General features: G+C 41.9%; 1 protein-coding gene across 5 annotated transcripts in view; it reads left to right on the top strand.

Moving 5' to 3' along the window:
• Positions 1–14,749, top strand: part of acsl1a (acyl-CoA synthetase long chain family member 1a) — an 88,010-nt gene that overhangs the window by 38,870 nt on the left and 34,391 nt on the right. For all 5 annotated transcript variants that reach the window (XM_020043866.2, XM_010888565.3, XM_020043865.2 and 2 more), the window contains 4 exons: positions 8,743–8,857; positions 10,929–10,993; positions 11,170–11,271; positions 11,529–11,628. In XM_020043866.2, the coding sequence (XP_019899425.1) occupies positions 8,743–8,857; positions 10,929–10,993; positions 11,170–11,271; positions 11,529–11,628 (382 nt within the window). The remainder of the gene's footprint in view (positions 1–8,742; positions 8,858–10,928; positions 10,994–11,169; positions 11,272–11,528; positions 11,629–14,749) is intronic.

Genomic DNA, 14,749 nt, shown 5'->3' on the forward strand with positions numbered 1-14,749 from the left:
TTGTCTTTGCCCTAGAACTCATACCTGTTTCAAATGTCGCCCTACCACTTACACACTCGATTGACATAATCAACTTATCATCAAGTCTTTAATTTCAATCAGGTGTCTGAGTGCTAGGGCGAAAAACTAAAATGTGCAGCCCTTTGGGTCCTGAGGACCAGGATTGGGAAACACTGATAAAACGCATAGCATACCTTAATTACTAATTAATCACAGTATTGCACACAAACCATTCCACACCTTATTTTGCTGACATAACAGTGATTTATTAATGTAAAGCTAATTCTCCTGTACTTCACAAGTAACAAACTGATAACTAATTATGGGATGTATTTTGCAGGGTTAAGATTCTAAATTGATTTGTCTAACTTTGTCTATACTTGCACAACGGAAACAGGTGGATCTTCAGTTGGCATCACAGCTTAATGATTCAACAGGGTGCTATTCTCTTCATAATAGGTGTTGAAATATACACTGATCAGCCATAACATTATGACCACTGATAGGTGAAGTGAATAACTGATAATCTTGATATCATGGCACCTGTCTGTGGGTGGGGTATATTAGGCAGAAAGTGAACATTCTGTCCTCCAAGTTGAAGTGTTAGAAGCAGGAAAAATGGGCAAGCATAAAGACCTGAGTGAATTTGACAAGGGACACATTGTGATGGCTAGATAACTAGGTCAGAGGATCTCCAAAACTGCAGCTCTTGTGGGGTGTTCCTGGTCTGCAGTGGTCAGTACCAATCAAAAGTGGCCCAAGGAAGGAAAAGCGATGAACCGGTGGCGGGGTCATGGGTGGCCAAGGCTCATTGATTTATGTGTGGAGCGAAGGCTGGCCTCTGTGGACCGATCCAACAGACCAGCTACTCTAGCTCAAATTGCTGAACAAATTAATGCTGGTAATAATAGAAAGGTGTCAGAACACAGTGCATCACAGTTTGCTGCATAAGGGGCTGCGTAGCCACAGACCAGTTAGGGCGCCCATGCTGACCCCTGTCCTTTGCGAAAGCACCTACAATGGGCACGTGAGCATCAGAACTGGACCACGGAGCAATGGAAGAAGGTGGCCTGGTCTGATGAATCATGTTTCCTTTTACATCACGTGGATGGCCAGGTGCATGTGCGCCATTTACCTGGAGCACACATGGCACCAGGATGCACTATAGGAAGGAGGCAAGCCAGCAGAGGCAGTGTGATGCTTTGGGCAATGTTCTGCTGGGAAACCTTGGGTCCTGCCATTCATGTGGATGTTACTTTGACACGTACCACCTACCTGATCATTGTGTCAGACCATGTGCACTCTTTCATGGCAACGGTTTTCCCTGATAGCATTGGTCTCTTTCAGCAGGATTATGCACCCTGCCACAAAGCAAAAATGGTTCAGGAATGGTTTGAGGAACACAACAACGAGTTCAAGGTATTGATCTGGCCTCCAGATTCCCCAGATCTCAATCCAATTGAGCATCTGTGGGGATGTGCTGGACAAACCGGTCCGATCCATGGAGGCCCCACCTTGCACATTACAGGATTTAAAGGATTGGCGGCTAACATCTTGGTCAGATACCAGAGCACACCTTCAATGGTCTAGTGGAGTCCATGCCTCGACAAATCAGGGCTGTTTTGGCCTACACAATATTCGGCTGGTGGTCATAAAGTTATGGCTGATCAGTGTCCAGTTATCTATAGTTCACAGCATCAGGAAGTCAAACATTTCCCTTTTATCATTTAGGTACTCTGGATTTACCACATGTTTTGGCCTGTGTTTGCGATTTTAGTGTGCAGGCTATTGTTAAACATGAAATCCAGTAATCGGTTTTCCTTAATGCCTTTTCCAATTGGGCACCTTATGGGGACATAAACGGTACATTATCACTAGCAGTGAGCAAAACTGAGCCGTCTAATCCCTCTTGCTCGCAGAGAAGTTCTTGCACACCACTCCCCCCTTAACCTCCATATTCCTGTGCGCAAAAAAAATCACTCCATTCCCACAGATTTCTTTTTGTACATTGTTTTGTTTTGGAAAACATTATTTAGCAAATACCCCATCTACTTTTGTAATTATTTACAGTGCCTCTCAACCGTATTCACAGGATTTGGACTTAAATTTAATCACTTAATTCACAACAAATGTAACCGCTGATCAATACAACTTAGTTAATTAATAATGCAAAACAGAAAACCAATGGATTGCAGAAGTATTCACCATCATAATTAAATCATTAATATTTGATGTCACACTATAAAATGTGGAAAAGTCCAAGGCTACCATTTCATTTTCAATTAGACTATGCAAAAAGCACTCAAGATTGAATATTTAAACAGCATAGCATATGCCTAAATATATAGAAGGGTGATGAAGGAAACAAAAAATGCTGGGCAGAGCATGGTCAGAACTCATTGCTGAATGCTACTGGAGTGAAATTGGAGCAAGACAGATGGGTACCTTTCCAACATTTTGGGAACCTGATCCGTGCTCAAACCATCTATGCTCGCTCCGCTCCTTGCTTCCTTACATCTCCACTCCGCACACAAACTCTGTTCATGACAAATTGTTCAGTCGGCCTGTCAGCATGGATACCCTATTATACATCTATCCTATCAGAAAAGGGTCACATTCGGTTTTATACATAATAATTTAATAACTGCTGCTCAATCTGCGCAGGCAACCTACATATGTAGCCTTCTTGTTTGTCTGTCTCTGCTGCCTTCACAAAAGGGTTCTTGTCAAATAAAATTTCTTACAACCACCGCCAAACTCTTAGGATGGTAAATGTATTTAACATTGTACAGAAAAAAATTCATGTTAAAAACAAGCTTTTCATTTACATACAACTCTGTCAGCAGCATATATAGGCATTGGGCATGCATATGAATTGCTTGCACATTGGGGATGGTTGCAGCAATGATACTAGAGATTTTGTCACATGACTTTTACAGCACAGTGTTATTGGATCATTTTAGGCTTTGAAATGAATGGCCGGTACTCTATAGCAGATTTTTCCTAGACTGTCCCAAAGACTGTGTATTATCAATTAGTCATTGTTATAATTCCTATACCACAAAGATTGATCTGTATCAAACAAGCTGCAGCATCACATTCAGAGGACAGAGGAAAGCAAAATGCTCATATAAGAAATATTGTTTTTACTGGAATAGAAGGAAGCATGGCTGTACTTTGCTAAGATGATTCAGCTGTTAGCCACAACTAATAGAATACAGCTAGATTAGGCTGGAAGATTATACACTCGCCTTTTGTAGGATTTTTCCTAATGCCCATGATGCATCTACAACTGCCAAATTGAGCCACAGTTCCTCGGCCGTTCAAAGGAAACGCTTGACTTTATGTTGGCCCAAAGTTGCCCATTCGACATGAAAGTCCATCTTCTTCCGCTTATCCGGGGCCGGGTCACGGGGGCAGCAGTCTAAGCAGGGATGCCCAGACCTCCCTCTCCCCAGACACTTCCTCTAGCTCTTCCGGGGGGACACCGAGGCGTTCCCAGGCCAGCCGGGAGACATAGTCCCTCCAGCGTGTCCTAGGTCTTCCCCGGGGTCTCTTCCCGGTGGGACTGGACCGGAACACCTTCCCAGGAAGGCGTTCCGGAGGCATCCGAAACAGATGCCCAAGCCACCTCAGCTGACCCCTCTCGATGTGGAGGAGCAGCGGCTCTACTCTGAGCTCCTCCCGGGTGACCGAGCTTCATTTCGGCCGCCTGTATCCGGGATCTTGTCCTTTCGGTCATGACCCAAAGCTCATGACCATAGGTGAGAGTAGGAACGTAGATTGACTGGTAAATCGAGAGCTTCGCCTTGCGGCTCAGCTCTTTCTTCACCACGACAGACCGATACATCGACTGCATTACTGCAGAAGCTGCACCGATCCGTCTGTCAATCTCCCGTTCCATCCTTCCCTCACTCGTGAACAAGACCCCTAGATACTTAAACTCCTCCACTTGAGGCAGGCACTCTCCACCAACCTGAAGTGGGCAAGCCACCCTTTTCCGACTGAGGACCATGGCCTCGGATTTGGAGGTGCTGATTCTCATCCCCACCGCTTCACACTCGGCTGCAAACCGTCCCAGTGCATGCTGAAGGTCCTGGTTAGAAGGGGCCAACACGACAACATCATCCGCAAAGAGCAGAGATGAAATTGTGTGGTCCCCAAACCTGACACCCTCCGGCCCCTGGCTGCGCCTAGAAATTCTGTCCATAAAAATTACGAACAGAACCGGCGACAAAGGGCAGCCCTGCCGGAGTCCAACATGCACTGGGAACAAGTCTGACTTACTGCCGGCAATGCGGACCAAGCTCCTGCTTCGGTTGTACAGGGACCTGACAGCCCTTAGCAAAGGACCCAGGACCCCATATTCCCGAAGCACCCTCCACAAGATGCCGCGAGGGACACAGTCGAATGCCTTCTCCAAATCCACAAAACACATGTGGATTGGTTGGGCAAACTCCCATGAACCCTCCAACACCCCGTAGGTGTTGGAGGTCTTTCCCCAAATTATATTGAAGCTTATTCATTTGGCAGCCTGATTGGTTGTGTTTGATGTCTTGAACTCGTACATCTGAAGCAAGCTCTTGTTAGTTAATAGGTGATTTTGCTGTGTTCAGTTCTGTGGTTATAACGAAACACTTTTCTAACTGTGTGTTTTACAGAAACATGTTTGTTTGGGTTTGAAATATGTTCAGAGGAAGGGAAATAGTTATTAAATGGTGTTTATGGAAGTGTAATCCATTATTTTACAAATTATTCAGATAAATTGTCACAATCTGTTTTAAAATAATTCAGAAGAGTAGGCCTAAAGTTACACAGTAAAGATTAAGATTTTTTTGTTGTTGACACAACAGGTGTATAGTAACTAATTCCATATGTTGGTATAGAGGAAATCATACGTGTAGTACAAAACATTAAAAAGGAATTAGTGCAGGTATAAAAATGTGAACCCCCAAGTTTGTTTAAATCAAGTAAGTAGAATCAGGTGTGTAAATGATTGGGGTGAACCAATTAAAAGGGGGATCTTTAGGAACGAGTTTGGATGGATCTCTGATAGAGACAAGAATCCTGGTCAGTTTGCTTGACTAATACCATCAGCCAAAAAGCAGCTCTTGGCCCACTGAATTGACAAATGGCTAATTCAGTCTCTGCCAGATGCTGAGCCAGCACTTCACCTGATTTCCTTCTGTATGTCGCGGAAGTAAAAATTATGTACGGATTATTAGATAGAGACAACCTTTATGGACTTCCACTGTATTGTTGTCCTTTTCGTGCAGAGTAATTTCCTAATTTCTCTTAGATATTTCTTTTAGCCATCCTACATGATATTAGTTACCTTTTGGAGACAGGAAGTTCTTTAAAACAATTCTTTCAGCAGGCCTAAAACGTTTTCACAGTGCTGTAAATGGTGAAAAAAGTCAGTTTTCCATCCCTTGCAATTCTGTTTCAGCCAGTCTCCTTTTGCGAGGCGTACCCTCCAGCCAGTCACCTTCTGCAAGGCGGGCCTTACTCCTTGACATATTTTGTGAAAACACCTTTTATCTAGATGATAACAATAGCATAAGTAGGTCATTGGAAGCGAAGTTTACTTACTTTAAGGAACCGTAAAGCAGCTAGAGACCAGGATGGAAAAACTGCCACTACCTCCCTTGTCTACTACAGCATACACTACAAAAACTGCAAAGAAGTAAGAGAAGACTTTGACTAGCTCTCTATAGCTAGCAACCAGGAACCCTAAAAAAAATAATACACTGAACTCTGAGTTAGAGCTTTTTTTGGAACAGGTAATTTCTCATTTTTATTCTTCGTTCTCTATCGGGCATTGGTGCGGAACCACTTTCTGGCTGGTGAGTTATCAACCCACAGAATGTTGTTAGTATTACTGTTTATGGAACATCTACAGATTGAAATTGGGATGAATGGCGATGATTATTATATCAATAACTATTGACTCATCTCTTGTACTACTGTATACCCGAGATGCTCACAAGTCTCTGAGCTAGAGTCCAAGTCAAGTCTCAAGTCTCTTGTGGTTATAATAAGTGTTGCATCACGGACTCCCTTGTCTGTCGATGAATTATAATGAAAGGCCTTGGCTCCTATTGTGCTGGTCAATGCTGAGCTTAACATGTTTACTCACCTATCAGGGTGCGTTTTCAGATGCCTGATAAAATTAGATGTGGTTGAGCCAGAATCTTTTATCGTGATACTGCATATTTTGCATTGAGCGCTTCTTTTGTTTGGGCCGTCTTGTTTGAAGTTTTTGAACCCAAAGCTTACGATGAATGGCACAGCAGCGGCCGTTGCATTCGACATGTTTGTTTTCCTCTCACGTAGTACGTAACGGAGGGAGGCGTATAGCGAGCTCATCACACGTTTCCTAAAAATAAACATTGTTCACGAGTCCCGCAGCTCGAGTCCGAGTCGAATCTGAAGTCTTTCGAGGACGAGTCTCAAGTCGAGTCTCAAGTCACTGTGTGTGAGACTTAAGTCGCACTCGAGTCCGAATCTCAAACTCGAATCCCCATCTCTGCTGTATACTTCTATACTTGTCGTCTGACTGGTACTCTCACTGCTCTCAACTTATTTTCTGAGGCTGCTCAAAAAACTTGAATGTCACTGCCACCCTTCCTTTTGTTCATGGTGACACTGTGAACGAAGCTGACTAATAAAACGTATTGTACATTAATCAAACAAACACTAATTAACATTGGCGAACCATGACTATTGGAGCTAGGCCCTAAGTTGCGGAAAAAGAACGTTGTACATACAGATGAAGAACTCTGATGCCTGTGCATACAGAGCATGACTTGAGACCTTTCTTTTACTGACCTATGTAGAAGCAATTTTTTGAGGACAGAGTCAAACGGTCCTTTGCCACGCCCCGGCTGTGGCTCACAAAAACAGCACATGTACACAACGGTTGCAAATATCGATAGCAGGAACCGTGTTAGAAGGAATTACCTTGGAAGGAAATATGAAGAAACATTTGCCAAAATAGTCACTCAAGCAGTGGCGGAATAAATTCAACTATTCACATTGTTTCAAGACGACAGACAGTAAATGTTGTCAGAGAGAAAACAGTTGCACTGTATTCAATGTTCTCGAGCATGCTACTACAAAAACACCACAACAAGAGATGTACTCCCAATTGCAATGTCATTACCTATGGTTTTACCACATAACCCTGATCTAAAGTTGAAATAATATTTTATACATTACATATTCTAGAGGGCCTTGAGGCATCATATAATTGTCCCACGTATTACAAGTCAATTTGTGATTGGTTGGTTTTACTGTCATTCCAAAATTCTGCTCACGTTGAAGTTAATGTGAATGACATTGGCTGGGGCCTCCTATTCCCAGCCTGAGGGATGCTAGATCCCAGCCCAGCTAGATAATTTCTACCAAGAGACTACCAAAGAAATATTCTGATTGGATAGTTTTTTCTCTTGCATATTAACCCTTCTAAACTAAAGAAATGCAATGGGAAGATCATTACAATTAAGATGGAAAGCATGAAATCAATGAAAAAAATCTAAGTTGTAATAGATAAAAAATATATACTGATTTGTATCTATCCTTAGGCCTTCTCTGAGGGAGACCTGGCAGTTCCCCACTGCTAATAATGCTATTTATCATTAGCAAGTACAGCTATACAGTATACTATACACATATGCAATCAATGAAAGCAACTACTGTCTACATAGATTACACATTCTGCACAACATAAATTATTCACACTTTACTCAGACTTCACGTGAGCTTTTTGACAAATATAACATAATAAAGACATTAACATTATTTGAATACGCCCGTGAGCACCATTGCTGGTCGCTGGGTGAATGTGTGGCTAATTGACTTTCTAGGTAACATAGCTATGTTACTGATGGTTAGCTAATGTTAGTGATGGTTGAATGATTAGCGCTGGTACCGTGGCCCATTTTCACCATAAATGTTTGTTTCCACATACAATTACTGACACTTTTTAGCAAATATTATTTCCAAAATTACAGTTCCAGCGCAATATAACGTACTTTGTCATTAAAACTATCACATTTGTCAGTATATATTGCCTATGTAACTCTTATATCACATTCTAGATTTCCACTTTTTAAAACAATTGAAAGTAATGAAATAGAGAGACAGTACAGTGTTTGACATTGATTGATTGTAAATCAAGTAAGTAGGGGGGGGGGGGGATGTCCCCCGCAATATATATTAGAATTACGGCCTTGGTCTGCGTGTCTGTGTGCGTGCTTGTCTGTCTGTGCGTGTGCTTGCATGCATGTCGTTCTGTAGGCGTGCATGTCGTTCTGTAGGCGTGCATGCCTATGAATCTGTCTCAAGCCTCTCTGTCTGCTTTTCGTGCCGGTGCCAGTCTGCGTGCCCCCCTTGTGCCAGTATGCGTGCATGCCTGTGTCTGTCTGTGTGTCTTTCTGCTTAAAATCAGCTGTGTCGTTAGTCAAGTTGTCATAAGTATGGTTTTGAGCAAGTATTTTTGCTGGACTGCTTAAGCGGAGCCAGCCAAGAAGAGCAAATGTCTCTTACTGAGTGAGTGACTGACTGACTTAAATTATAGCCATTCCTAACTGTACCAGACTGATAGACTAGACTTACTTGGTCCTTGGATAGACAAAATGGGCTGGCTTTTGTTCTTGAACAGTACTACTAACCCACTCATTTCAAGGGATTGAGTCCTTAATTATTTTAATGTCTTTAATGATCCCACTATCTTCACAGGGTGAAGATTACATCAGGCGATCCATTCTGAATAGCAACGATGACCACATGACACACTACTACAGCGACGCACGGACCATGTATGAGGTTTTCCATCGAGGCTTGCGAGTGTCCAGTGAGTACTCTTAAAGAAATTAAGAGGGCGGGTGTCATTTTATGGATTGGACCAAATGAAGAGGAGACTAGGGAGAAAGGTATCTAGAGGGAGATTGAGGAAGTTTACTGAGCTGGGACTCGAACCTCTATCGTTATTGTAATCTGGCACCATTGAGAAGTCTTTAAAGCAACAAACATATACAAATGTATATGTTAATTGTATTTCTTCATTCACTAGATGCCGAAATAACAGACATGTTGCAACTGACCATTTGTTAGTAAACTGTCGTGTAGTTTACTTGTTAAGACCATAGCTCTGGTACTGCCAGGTTTCCAGTATAAAGAAAAAAATGATGCACTCGCTACTGAAATCATTCTGGATAAGAGTGTCTACTAAATTATTTAAATGTACATGTAAAAAGCTATGTACAATACCGTACAAAATGTTGGTGTCACTTCGAAAATTCATTGTTATTGAAAAGAAAGCACATTTGTTAAAATAACATCACATTGATTTGAAATACAGTGTAGACATTGTTAGTGTTGTAAATGACTATTGTAGCTGGAAACAGCAGATTTTAAATGGAATATCTAAATAGGTGTACAGAGGCCCATTACTAGCAGCCATCAGTTGTTGTTTGTTAATCCCAAGTTCGTTAGTTTAAAAGGCTAATTGATCATTATAAACCCTTTTCCAATTATATTAGAACAGCTGAAAACTATTGTGGTGATTAAAGAAGCAATAAAACTGTCTTTTAGACTAGTTGGATTATAATGTCTGGAGTATCAGCAATTGTGGGTTCGATTACAAGCTCAAAATGGCAAGAAACAAGGAACTTTCTACTGAAACTCGTCAGTCTATTCTTGTTCTGTGAAATGATGGCTATTCCATGTGGGAAATCGACAAGAAACTGAAGATCTCGTACAACGCTGTGTACTACTCCCTTCACAGAACAGTGTAAATTGTCTCAAACCAAAAGAGAAAGGAAAGTGACCCTGGGGCAAAACTAGCTTGGAGTCTATTTCCTCCTACAACAAGACAATGACCCAATGCACAGCTTCAAACTTCACAAAAACGATTTAGTGAAGAAGCGGTTTGCTGGCATAGTCACCTGATCTCAACCCTATTGAGGTGTTTTGGGAACAGCTTGACCATTAGTATAGTGCCCATCAAGCCAATCCCACTTGTGGGAGGTGCTTCAGAAGGCATGGGGTGAAATCACTTCACAAATTGAAGATATTTCAAATCTCTTGAAATTTCAACAAATTGACATCAAGAATGCCAAAGGTCTGCAAGGCTGTAATTGTTACAAATGGATTCTTTGAGGTTTGTAGAACACAATTACACTGCTCCAAAAAATTAAGGGAACGCGAAATCACAAGTGTAACACAAAGTCATTTTAACTTCAGGGGTAATCTGTCCATTTAGTAAGCATAAGCAATTGTAAATAAATGTCACCTGTTTTGGTGCAAATGAAAGAGACAACAGGTACAGTCAGTACAGTCTCAAGAGCCTGGAGGAGATTCCAGGAAACGTGCTGTTACGTGAGGAGAGCTGGACAGGGTGGTTGAAGGGCATCAACCCAGCAGCAGGACAGGTATCCGCACCTTTGTGCGAGGAGGCACAGGAGAAGCACTGCCAGAGCCCTACACAATTACCTCCCGCGGGCTACTGGTATGCATGTTTCTGACTTAACTGTCAGAAATTGACTCCATGAGGGTAGCATGAGGGCCCAACGTCCTCTAGTGGGACCTTTGCTCAAATCCCAGCACCTTGGAGCTTGATTGGCATTCTCCAGAGAACACCAGAATTGGCAAAAATCTGCCATTGGGGTCCCGTTCTCTTCACAGATGAGATTAAGTTCACACTGCATGTGAGAGACGTGAATGAGTCTGGAGATGCCATGGTGAACGTTATGCTGCCTGTAACATCATCCAGCAAGACCGGCAATGGGTCATGTTGGGCCCTGGGTTCCTCCTGATCTAGGTGTAGGAGGACACCATCCGCCGTCTCATCAGGAGCATTCCCAAACGAGTGCATTCAGGCACATGGTGCCATTGATTGTAACCGTGTCACTTTTTTTTTGCAGATGATGGACCCTGTTTAGGATCCAGAAAACCCAACCAACCTTATGAGTGGCTGTCCTACCAAGAGGTGAGATTGTACTGCCAAAATGTATTTTTCAATTAAATGTGGTTTAGTTTATCTTTGAGCAACAGGCTTTACCAGGGATCTACATGTTATTATGAACTTAATATAATATACACCCAACAACTAGGAGATTGATATGTACAAATGGTAAAACTGAAATATCTTTATGTTTTGAAAAGGTTGCAGACAGTGCTGAGTGCATTGGCTCAGCCCTTCTTCACAGGGGGCACTCCCAGACTGGTGACAAGCATATTGGCATTTTTGCCCAGAATAGGCCAGAGGTAAGTGGAATGAGCAGCAGTCTTCCTGCTCTCTCTTTTTGCCCAATACCTTGCACACTATGTGCACTAAACCTACCAGATCAATCTATAGCGTAGTTAAATATTTGCATAAGGTGTGCTACTGCTGGTTGTGCCTAGCTAGTGTGTTAGTAATTGTCCATTAAGTTTATTGCCAGCTCTTGGTGTTGACCCAAATGTAATTTCACTGTAGTCAGTAATTACTTTACCAGTTTCCTGATCCATGCGTTCCTCTACAGTGGACCATTTCAGAGTTGGCCTGTTACACATACTCCCTGGTGTGTGTTCCATTGTACGACACGCTAGGTCTTGAGGCCATTGAATACATCATCAATCAAGGTACGTCACAAAGAAACAACAAACACTATCTGGAACAAGATCATGCCAGTCTGATGGGCAATTCTACCCCTCAAACTTTCCATAGAAATCAAGTTACTAGAATTTCAAAATTCCATATATTCTTGCAATTTCACTGAATTCTCACTTAGTTGCAGCATTTTACTTAGTTTTGCTTCAACAAACGGGATGTCTTTAGATTGACCAAACCACGAAAAACATGTTGAGAACTTACAATTTTTTCAATGTGAACCATAAACTCACTACACATCTAGCTTGGGACTATCTAATTGCTACCTTTCCTATAGCTGTAACCGTTGGAATGTTGAAATGGAGGGAGTCCTGTGTGTGTCTCAAAGCAGAGTATCACTGGTTTGCGCCCAGTATGGGCAGACAAACTATCAGTGGAGGAAGCACAATTGTTAGCAGCAGCACATTGGTTTAGTTAGCTTGTAAGTGACTGTAGTAGCTGACATTATTCATTTTCTTATAATAGAATCAGCACAAATCAACTGCTACCTACATTACAATGTAGTGATTACGGAGATCATGCTGATCTACGTTCTGATTCATGATAGGATTCCCTCAGTTTTGTGGCAGCATGTCTACAACTCCAGGGTAATCAACAAAGTAAGATGTTTTTTTTTGAAGCAGAGGTGTCGCTAGGATCACAATACATTTGGGGGTTAGCCCTCCCACCCGCCACGCCCAGCACAGAAAGTAGAGGGTTTTGAATGTACATGCAAATAATTTTGATGTACACGCTAGAGGCCTACACGTCTACATTGTCATGAGATCGGAACTATAGATTGGGCTAATTTTTTATTATTTTTGGTCAATTTGAGATCCGGCTATTCTTAAAACTAGCTAGCTGATCCTTGGTGGCTATTTTAGTAAACTAGCTACAGCGAGCAGCTGACCAATTTGCTTGTATTGGCAACTGATGTGGTTGCACTTTATTTTAGCAGGAAGTTTTACAGTGGTGAAGTATTTGATACACTGCCGATTTTCCAGGTTTTCCTACTTACAAAGCATATAGAGGTCTGTAATTTTTTTTATCATAGGTACACTTCAACTGTGAGGGATGGAATCTAAAACAAAAATCCAGAAAATCACTTCGTATGATTTTTTTTAATAATGAATTTGCATTTTATTGCATGACATAAGTATTTGATCACCTACCAACCAGTAAGTATTCGGGCTCTCACAGACATGTTAGTTTTTCTTAAAGAAGCCTTCCTGTTTTCCACTTATTACCTGTATTAACTGCACCTGTTTGAACTCGTTACCTGCATCAAAGACACCTGTCCACACACTCAATCAAACAGACTCCAACCTCTCCACAATGGCCAAGACCAGAGAGCTGTGTAAGGACATCAGGGATAAAATTGTAGACCTGCACAAGGCTGGGATGGGCTACAGGACAATAGGCAAGCAGCTTGGTGAGAATGCAACAACTGTTGGCGCAATTATTAGAAAGTTCAAGATCTCCCTCGGTCTGGGGTCTGATCTCATCTCGTGGGGCATCAATGATCATGAGGAAGGTGAGGGATCAGCCCAGAACTACACGGCAGGACCTGGTCAATGACCTGAAGAGAGCTGGGACCACAGTCTCAAAGAAAACCATTAGTAACACACTACGCCGTCATGGATTAAAATCCTGCAGCGCACGCAAGGTCCCCCTGCTCAAGACAGCGCATGTCCAGGCCCATCTGAAGTTTGCAAATGACCATCTGGATGATCCAGAGGAGGAATGGGAGAAGGTCATGTGGTCTGATGGGACAAAAATAGAGATTTTTGTTCTAAACTCCACTCGCCGTGTTTGGAGGAAGAAGAAGAAAGATTCCATGTCATTCTATGCTGTTGCCTTCCCCTTTAGTGGAACAAAGGGGCTTTGCCTGAATCATAAAGCACTGCCCCCGACCATGACCACTCCAAATGAGGCCAAATTTTATAGTTGGCATTATTGATTTGGACAAGTATCTGCTGGCATCTAACAATTCCTGATTGGCCACATGGTGAAGCATTCCATCACTCTAGAGATTGTTTCCATTGCTCCAGAATCATAACTTGGCATTGTGCATGGTAATCTTAAATTTGTGTGCAGCTGCTCAGCCATGGAAACCTATTCCACAAAGCTCCAGTTCTTGTTCTAACATTGCTTCTAGAGACAGTCTGGGGCTCTGTATTGAGTGTTTGAACCAAGGACAGATGCTTTTTACCTGCTCTTAGGGCTGCACAATTAATCAAATTCATAATAAATTCACAATTTGCACACCATTTATAAACCGCAATGTTGGCTTTATTTTATTTTTACACTCAATCAAAATTATTTTTACTGGTATGAAATCCTCGCTATAATCATATTTGTATACAATTTATTAGGACTTGATTTGAGATTCTGTTTTTTTACTTAAAAATAATTTCCTGATTTATTAAAACGGTTGGAGCCTGGCAAGCAAACGTCACAAACTTGTCAATCAAAACATCTACAAGCATTCAAACATGTTTTCGTGTATGTTTTGTTATTTTGAGACACTATACTTTAACAATTCATGTCCAGCTGTATGTCTCCAATCGGTCAGTCAAACTATATAATACATTGTTCAGATCATGCCTCTCACTCAATTTAACTGAGTTTAACTGAGTATTCTTAATATATCCCAATTCTGTGATAGCCCTATACCTAATGTAAGTAATAACCACAACCCTATAAAATAACACACCTGGGTAGGGAGATGCTATATACAGGGGTGCAAACTTGTCACTTTTCGGCGAAATTCACAGTTTTTATTTCAAAATAGGTCATTCATGTGAATTGTGTAGATCTGCAAAAAAATTATTGGCGGCTGGTCTACATCTGATCTAGGTCATTTCCGAGTCGGAATAAAATATTTTCTGTTTCCACTTCACCCTGTGGAGATATCTTTATCCCTGTATGGCCTGTATGTGTCATCACAATGTGCGAGCTAGTAGAATCTTCCTGTCTGCTCTCGTGCTTTTTCTGCTAAACTGCGCTGTTGGTGGACAGAGTCTCGTGCCACAAACTCTGAATAACATTTGGCTGCTTCAGGCGACTAGCTACGCTTCCAAGCAACGATGAACAAACTCACAGTAAGCAACC

This window comes from Esox lucius, chromosome 25 (assembly GCF_011004845.1).
Source record: "Esox lucius isolate fEsoLuc1 chromosome 25, fEsoLuc1.pri, whole genome shotgun sequence".
Classification (NCBI taxonomy): Eukaryota; Metazoa; Chordata; class Actinopteri; order Esociformes; family Esocidae; genus Esox; species Esox lucius.